Here is a 9,330-nt window from a genome sequence, read left to right on the forward strand (position 1 = left end):
ACTTGATACTTTAATTCTGCCTTGTTTCGGCAAAATAGTTTTTTATAAAAGTGAAGCTGCGTTGGAAAGACGTGGAGTTATATCTCTCCCTCCTGCAGGAGTTTTCACTCGTTTGAAGGAAATTAATTTTAGAAGATCGAGACGACTCCTTGTATTCTGATGGTTTTTGTGGTTTTATATTTTTCCCACGTCTTGCAGGCGCGGCAGAGACGTTCCGGGGCATCGGCATGGCCTCCCTCATCATCCTCCTCATCTTCTCCTTCATCCAGTGTCTGAGCGGAGAGAGCGAGGAGAAAGGTGAGAGAACCGGGAGAACAGCACAACAGAACCTGTGAGCTCGTGTCAGAGCGATGGATCAGTCAGCTGTCAAGTCTATTTATTTTTTTATTATTTGTTTATTTATCTAATTTATTACTTTTATTTTAATGTTTTTTTATACATACGTTTTTACGTTCCTGCCAACACTTATTTGGTTGATATATTTTTACATTTTTTTTATTGTAAATGTGTGTATTTATTTTTTAATAATTTTCATTTTTAATTTTTTTAATATTTATTAATTGTATTAATGTATTTATTTTATTGATCAGTTGTATATTTATTTATTTTATTTATGTCATTTTTTGAATGACATCAATGATTTTTTTTTTAATCACATCAAATCCAAAATCAAATCAAACTTTACGTGTCAAACAGCATCATAAATAATATATACATAATGTGACAGGACAGGCTAAAAAGACAAAAAACAAACTTGGAACTAAAATGCAATCGGTTCAGTCGGTGTGTATCAGGGGTTTTGTGTTTCCCTCTTTGTATCAGCTTCATTGTGTTTGTTTGTTTTGTTTTCTAAAAATGTTTGTTTCTATAGACTCATGTTCTTATATTTAGCTCATATTGTGCACTTGGTGCTTCATATTTAATCCTCTGAACCCCATGAGCCCAGAGACAGGCTTTTATTTTGAAGGGTTTTACTTCTGCTCTTTCTACTTACTATTTGACTTTTTCTCACTTCTGTCCCGAAGAAAACAAACAAACAAATAAACAAACAATAGATTAAGGTAAAATCATTTTTAAACAACAGTGGGCACTTTACAACCCAAAAAACTGGATTCCTCATAGACCCATGCTTATAAAGTGGTGTGTGTGTGTGTGTGTGTGTGTGTGTGTCAGAGGACTGCATGCTGGCAGAGAACATCCCCGTGCCGTCCAGCCCGGTCCCCATCGCCACCATCGACCTGGTGCAGAGCCAGAGCGCCGGCGGAGGCCCCGCCCCCCCGCAGGCGGCCGCCGTGCTGCCCGTCAGGAAGACCAAACACCAGGAGGAGCAGGAGGACGTGAGCCGGCCCACCTGGGTGCTCTCCGGCGCCCCCTGGGTCACCTTCGCCTTCGCCCTGCTGCAGATCAGAGAGATGATGAGCGCCGCCAAGAACGGGCCGCCGCCGGAGACACAGCCGCTACAGGTGAGACACGCAGCCGCCACAGGTGAGAGACAGGTGAGGGACACAGCCGCTGCAGGTGAGAGGCAGGTGAGGGACACAGCCGGCGCAGGTGAGAGACAGGTGAGGGACGCAGCTGCTGAACCTGAGAGACAGGTGAGGGACAGGTGAGGGTGAAGGACAGGTGAGAGACAGGTGAGGGTGAGAGACAGGTGAGGGTGAGAGACAGGTGAGGGTGAGGGACAGGTGAGGTTGAAGGACAGGTGAGGGTGAAGGACAGGTGAGAGACGGGTGAGAGACAGGTCAGGATGAGGGACAGGTGAGGGACAGGTGAGGATGAGGGACAGGTGAGAGACAGGTGAGGGACAGGTGAGGGACAGGTGAGGTACACAGCAGAGTCTCAGATCAGCTTCAGAGCTTCAGAGAGTTTTTCACTTTGACAGAGCCAGGCTAACAACTCCCATAGACTTCAAGTCTTTATGCTAAGCTAACAGGAAATGCTACCCATGCAAATGAAGTGTCTTGAAACAAACCTTCTAAATGAAGACAGAGGCTTTTACTTTGAAACATCTTAGCGTTTTCTTTGCAGACAAAACCAGTGAAATGTAAAAATCTCTGTCTTTACTCTGTGGCTGTGCTCTGGCATTTCTCCACCGGGACGCTGTGCTTTTTGTTTTGGTCTAACTGCTTCACAATAAAGCTCACTTTCCCTGCTGCCTAAAGTAATTTTCATAAGTTCCAGTCGGCGACCTGCCCACAGGTGTAAACTGTTTGAATTACTTTTGTTGAACCTTCTTATACTCATCTTTTTTTTTTTCACGAGCATAAATATTGACAGTCTGCCAGGTATTTTATTTTGAAAAGCCTTTTCCTTTGAATCCCACTCAGCAGAAACATTCAGACATAATCAATGACATAAATATTAAAAAGTGAGTTCATGTTTCTGATTATTCTGTACAGTTAAAGTCTGTCGATATCTTCTCTTCAGCATCCTCTTTGTTTATCATTATTATTATTATTATTATGCTATCCTGCTTTTTAATTTCTTGATTTTGTTTTTTAGACTTCTTTCATTTAAAGTGTAAAATCTTGTATTTAAAGTTAAAATTCTTTATTTGATTATTTCTCACAACTCCTTGTACCTGGGGAAAAAAAAAAAAATCACCATCAGCTGATAGTTACTCTTCCAGGGAGTTACAGTATTTATAAAGTAAATAAAATAAAATAAAATATCTCAATATTTCAGCATGAAGCTGAAGGTATGCTATTAATAATTATTATTATTAATAATATTATTTTAATTATTATTATTATATTATATAGTACTGGAAATAACTAATGTAAATGGCACAAACATATCAAAATAAAACCAAACATGGGTCATAGATAAGTTCACAACACACACACACACACACACACACACAGAGGAAAATAACCAAATGATGTATGAAAAATTATTACAATAAAATAATTATATTAATTAAAAATACTAATAATTAAAAATTTAAATAATTAAAAATAAAATAATTTAAAATAAAATACTAAATAAATAAATAAATAAAATTTCCTGTTTATTTTTGTCCCATTTTAAAGAAATCACATTAGACTGAAAAAAAAAACCCTCTTTAATGTGTGTGTGTGTGTGTGTGTGTGTGTGTGTGTGTGTACTTTCCCATTGCATCAGTATTGTTTTTGCTCTATGGACACAATAACATGTAGAAAAATAAGAAAACATGAATATAAATATTTGCCTTTATTTAATCTAAAGGAGGTTTTCCAACAAAACTTATGTTTTATATTTTTGAATTCAGTGAAAACGGATGTTAATTGAAACCGCCTGTGTGCGTGCGTGTGCGCGCGCGCGTGTGTTTACAATGTTCTTCTTCTTCTGTGGTGTTTTTTGAACTAACTGTGGCTCTCTAACGCTCTTCCTGTGCGCTGCGCTGTCGCCACACACACTCTACAGAAAGGTGAGAGAGCTGGAAAACTACTGGGCTCGCTGTGCATGTGTGTGTGTGTGTGTGTGTGTGTGTGTGTGTGTGTGGTGCAGGGCTGATAGTGACTCATCTGTAGCCTATATATGTGTGTGTGGCATGTGGGCGTGTCCAGGCATGCATCTGTCTTTCTGTGTGTGTGTGTGTGTCTGTGTGTGTGTCTGGTGACATCATGACAAATGCATGCCGTCCGTCTCCTGAGGGGTGTGTGTGTGTGTGTGCGTGAAGGTGGTGGAACTTCCTGTGGCGGCCATGTTGGAGGTCCACTGGTTCAGTCTGCAGCTCAAGCAGCCAATCAGAATGCAGAGTTTCCCTTTAAACCTGTGAACCCCTGGAACAGTCTAGGGCTTTTATTGTGAAGGGTTTTGTTTCACCATCTGAACCAAATTCACCTCAGTCCTTTTATTTTTTATTTTAGGGGGAATTATATGATAATAATAATAATAATAAGTGCATTATTATTGTTATTATTATTATTAAATTCATTTTTATAATTAAATTTTAAACAAACAGTCATGAGCAAAAATATGTTTTTTGGTCTCTTTTTTTCTGGTCTTGTTTTGGTATTTTTTTTTTGTGATTTTTTCATTTATTTTTATTTTATGTTTTTATGTTTTTATATTTATTTTATTTTTTTAGTTTTTTTTTTTTTCATTAATCCATTTATTTATTTATTTATTTATTTATTTATTTATTGGGCTGGTTTTCCGGTCTTTTCTTTGTTTGGTAATTATCAGGCAATAATCTGGCTTTCTTTTTTTTTTTTTTTTTTTTTTTTTTTTTTTTTGTTATTTAATTTAATTTAATTAATTTTAATTGGTCGGAGTAATTTGAGTCTGATGTCAAACTGTTGCAGTAAATTTATCAAATATTTTTAAAAACTGGAAAGTAAAAAAAATGGTTTCCATCGTGTTCCTTCAACATGGCCGATCACAGCTAGCAGAGGCTGTTAGCATGTTAGCATGTCACAGCTGCACTGGAGTGAGGACTGTTTAGACTCAATAGGCAACAAACAGAGAAAAAACACGTGATTTATCCGGACGCGACGACGAGAACCGCAGAACAAAGAGTCTGTTCCGCCGGTTGAGTCAAAGCAGTTCTCACATCAGTGGGACTTTGACCAGCAGCACGGTTAGCCTGCTGGCTAGCTAGCGAGCTAACAGCAGCACGGTTAGCCTGCTGGCTAACTAGCGAGCTAACAGTAGCTGGGTTTTCATCCTCCTGTTTTTATTCACATTTTCAATTTGCACATTAAAAACCTGAACAGACACACTGACAATTCGCCACCTGTTGCTCACCTCCATGAACCGACTCCAAATATTCACAGAACACAAGTGGTTGGAAACGCGTATAAATTCATATTGTATTTTGCAGATTTTCTGACAATTCAGTTAAAATTTGCGATGAATTTGGATGGAAACTCAACGAGTGTGTTCATGTTAACAGTAAAACACACACACACACACACACACACACACACCATAACAAGCTGCAGACAGTTCTCCAGTGCTCCTCCATGTTGGCTCCAGGTGTGGCTGTCAGGTTTGTTTGTGTTGCAGCTGAAAGCCGATTGGCCGCTCGTTAACCAATAGGATTGCTCCTCCTCCTCCTCGCCAGGTGCCTAACGAGCGGCCGGTGGTGGAGTACCAGGCGGTGTCACACAGAAACCCCCCCGACGCCAACGCCGTGACGGAGCCGCCCGGGTCTGTGTGCACGCCAGACGCCGCCTCAGAGACCAGCTCTCCCCCCCCGGCAGAAACCGGCTCTCCCGAGCACAGAGACCAAACGCACCCGGCAGGACGAGCCGAGGAAGACGCACCGTGATGAAGCTTCTGGAAACCGCTGTCATGTGACTTTTCATCAAACAAACCACAGAAACTTACCCGCCGCAGAGAAACGTCTGAAGGAAATGTTAAATGCGATATATTTTGATGGGGGTTTTTTTGTTTGTTTATGGGGGAATTGGAGGTGCGCCTGGTTCAGCCTTGGTTCAGGCGGCTGAATCAAACGCACCTCCCAGGAGGGCTGCACCGAGAATGAAGGAAAATCCTGCAACGCACAAAACAAACAAACAAACAAACAAAGTGCATCTTAACATGTCCTGAGTCTAAACATCGATCTGGTTAAAGTCTAAAAAGCCACCAGGGAAAAAAACAGCTGGTAGTGCAAAAATAAAAACAGGCAATAATAAATGTTATTTTTTTAATGTTATAGTTCAATTATGAAATTCTTAACCCTATAAAGCCATTTGTATCATATATGATACACATTTTCAATTTCGTTTTCAGTTTAATTAATACTTGACCAAAATACTGTTGTATACCTTTGAACACTTCCCTGTTCACCCTGGACCATTGGCACTTCAAGTACATATCATATCTCAAACACGAGAAAGGTCATGTAATAACATATTTTTTGATTTTTCTTTTTAGGGCCCGAGCGCTGGAACAGCGCGAAGCCCTATTGTATTTGTAAGGTTTCTTTCTTCTTATTATTTATACGTCTCTTTGAGGCTTAATTTGACCCCCTAAACATGCTCAAAAACTCACCAAATTTGGCACACAGGCCAGGTCTGGTGAAAAATTTGATAAAATGGACAAACGGACCCCCTAAGTGCAGAAATGGGCTCGGTAGCGCCACCTAGGCACACAAAGGCAGCCGCTGCGGCCCACAGGAATGTGATAGAAAGACCAAACCACTGCCGAAATGTAGGTCTCATCAAGCCCTACAAATCACGCGCTGACACCCCCCCTCTAAAACCAACAGGAAGTCTGCAATTTGCGTTGGAATGTTCACGTTCTCGCCAAAATTCCGCTTTGAACAAAATCTATCTCCTCCCAGGGCGTAAATGTCAGCGGCTTGAAAATTTAACAGATGACAGAGGACACAGTGCTGAACAAAAGTTGCTAAAAACTCCGTCATTACTCGATTAGTTTGGATTTTATAACACCTCCAAGTCGGAGGGGCCAGAACCAAAATCTCATTTTTTCCCATGGAGTTTGGTGTGAAGAGGCTGACTTTTGGCACTAATTAAGCCCCTGGAGTCTAAAGTAAAAGTCTGACAGCTTTGAAAACTATGCAGATGGAAAGAGGACAAAAATTCCTACAAAAGTATGTAGTTTTGATGTGGATTGGACCAAGTTTGTGGGAGCTATGAAGAGTTTTCAAACATTTTTGACTCTGGTGTGCTCTGCTCTGCACTCTGCCTGGACATGTGACTCACTCTAGCTGCCTCAGGAATGCGCAATACACACCCATTGTAAGAGCTCAGAGGGAGCAGAAAACACTCTCAAACTGAAACTGCCATAACTCAAAAACGGTAAAAGATAGCAAAATCATGTAAATGGGAGATTTATAGATCCGAGTCTCGTGACTCGTTTAAGCTTTGAATCAAGTCTGTCACTCAAACGGTGACTGAGCTGTGACACCTCAAACAGGGGTGGGTTTTCTGGATTTCTCCATTAGATTGAATGAGGATTTCTCTGTCTGCCTGCATTTTGGTGTGATCATGCCACAGCTGCCACTACTCAAGTCAGTCACACACTAGGACATGCTAAGGGCGCCATCTGCTGGAGGGGCGCTGCTAGTGGCCAGAGGGGCACCAGCAGCGAATGTACTACCAGTGGGTTTTTGTTGGCGTCGTGTGTGTGTGTGTGTGTGTGTGTGTGTGTGCGCACGTGCATATGTGTGTGTGTGTGTGTGTTTGTGTGAGTGAGTGAGTGAGTGAGTGTGTGTGCCTGCATTTTGGTGCGATCATGCAGCAGCTGCCGGTAGTCCTGTCGGTCACACACTAGGACTTCCGCGGCCTTTCAAAATAAAAGCCCAAAACTCTTTCACAATAAAAGCACCGAAAAATACCCTTAAAACTGGAACACACGGACGGATTGTCTGCGCTTCGACACGCGCGCCGTCCCCGACGTGCACGGGGGGGCGAGGGCCCGTCCAACGCTGCTTGCAGCTTTAATTTTATATATATTTTGTTATAGGACTAAATAAAGGGTTAAATTTCAAAAATTTGGAATTTTCTGCTAATTCTTTCATAGTTCAGGCTTTATAGGGTTAATTCTGTTTCAGGTCAACAGTGGATTAAAAATCATCTGCTGACAAACATACACATTTCCATCTTATGTTCTTTATCAGTTTAAATGAATAATTTCTGGAAGATTTTTTAAATTATCTCATTCAGAAGTTTTACAAACTTATTTGATGAAAATATGACTAAAACAAGCTGAAATTTTTTAAATGCTCTTAATTTCTTCTCAGATGTTCAGACTCAGCAGGATGAAGCAGCTGCTTAAGATGCACTTTTTTTTTAATTTAATGTAATTTTCTTGGTGGTTTGTGTCGGACAGAGCGAGCGGCGGCCTCGTTATGATGATAATTATTATTATTTTAGTGGATTCTTGCTGTCGTGATGGTGCAGAGGAGTCAGCCGGGTCACGTCCCGCCACCAAACTGTCATTTTCAACCCGTCGAACGTTAAAACTGACCGATTTTTAAAGGCATTTTCACTCCTTTTGTATTTAATATCTTTAATATCTTTATATTTTATCCATTTTCCTGCTGTAAGGTTATGAATCCTCAGCGTGACGTCACCATGTTCTTAACGAGGCGAGCTTCGTTTAAAACTGAAATAAAATAAAATGTGGGAGAGAAAACAAAGTGACGGGCGGCTTCACAGACTGTTGTTTTGTTTTTGTTTGTTTGTTTTGAGAGAAAAGTTCATGTGTCAGTCAAACTTCAAACTGATTGGATGTAAAATATTAACATGAATGACCTCCTGTTATTGTGTGTGTGTGTGTGTGTGTGTGTGTGTGTGTGTGTGTGTGTGTGTTGTTCAGTGAGGCTGAAGGGTTCTCATTTTTTTCAACGTCACATTTTGATTGGACCTTATTTCTGATGTACTTTGTGTTGAAACAGGAAGTTGGGACAAGTCAAAGTTTTTTTGTTTTGTTTTTTTTTGGGGGGGGGGGTATTATTGTTTTTTGTTTTGTTTTGTTTATTTATTTGGATTTGTGTTATTTTTTGTTTAGTGGGTTTTTTGGTTTCCTTGCTTGTTTTTAGGGCCCGAGCGCTGGAACAGCGCGAAGCCCTATTGTATTTGTAAGGTTTCTTTCTTCTTATTATTTATACGTCTCTTTGAGGCTTAATTTGACCCCCTAAACATGCTCAAAAACTCACCAAATTTGGCACACAGGCCAGGTCTGGTGAAAAATTTGATAAAATGGACAAACGGACCCCCTAAGTGCAGAAATGGGCTCGGTAGCGCCACCTAGGCACACAAAGGCAGCCGCTGCGGCCCACAGGAATGTGATAGAAAGACCAAACCACTGCCGAAATGTAGGTCTCATCAAGCCCTACAAATCACGCGCTGACACCCCCCCTCTAAAACCAACAGGAAGTCTGCAATTTGCGTTGGAATGTTCACGTTCTCGCCAAAATTCCGCTTTGAACAAAATCTATCTCCTCCCAGGGCGTAAATGTCAGCGGCTTGAAAATTTAACAGATGACAGAGGACACAGTGCTGAACAAAAGTTGCTAAAAACTCCGTCATTACTCGATTAGTTTGGATTTTATAACACCTCCAAGTCGGAGGGGCCAGAACCAAAATCTCATTTTTTCCCATGGAGTTTGGTGTGAAGAGGCTGACTTTTGGCACTAATTAAGCCCCTGGAGTCTAAAGTAAAAGTCTGACAGCTTTGAAAACTATGCAGATGGAAAGAGGACAAAATTCCTACAAAAGTATGTAGTTTTGATGTGGATTGGACCAAGTTTGTGGGAGCTATGAAGAGTTTTCAAACATTTTTGACTCTGGTGTGCTCTGCTCTGCACTCTGCCTGGACATGTGACTCACTCTAGCTGCCTCAGGAATGCGCAATACACACCCATTGTAAGAG

The 9,330-nt window shown here is 40.8% G+C and overlaps 1 protein-coding gene across 2 annotated transcripts in view; it reads left to right on the forward strand.

Annotated features, from left to right (window-relative positions):
• Nucleotides 1-5,691, forward strand: part of mfsd6a (major facilitator superfamily domain containing 6a) — a 21,360-nt gene extending 15,669 nt beyond the window's left edge. Inside the window, exons 5-8 of one of the 2 annotated variants that reach the window (XM_030067825.1) lie at nucleotides 199-297; nucleotides 1,174-1,463; nucleotides 3,406-3,409; nucleotides 5,051-5,173. In XM_030067825.1, coding sequence (XP_029923685.1) covers nucleotides 199-297; nucleotides 1,174-1,463; nucleotides 3,406-3,409; nucleotides 5,051-5,058 — 401 coding nt within the window. In that variant the 3' untranslated portion in view covers nucleotides 5,059-5,173. Of the gene's footprint in view, nucleotides 1-198; nucleotides 298-1,173; nucleotides 1,464-3,405; nucleotides 3,410-5,050 lie in introns of both variants that reach the window. The other variant, XM_030067816.1, reaches the window with a different exon arrangement.
• The last annotated feature ends 3,639 nt before the right edge of the window (nucleotides 5,692-9,330 follow it).

This window comes from Myripristis murdjan, chromosome 2, assembly GCF_902150065.1.
Source record: "Myripristis murdjan chromosome 2, fMyrMur1.1, whole genome shotgun sequence".
NCBI lineage: Eukaryota > Metazoa > Chordata > Actinopteri > Holocentriformes > Holocentridae > Myripristis > Myripristis murdjan.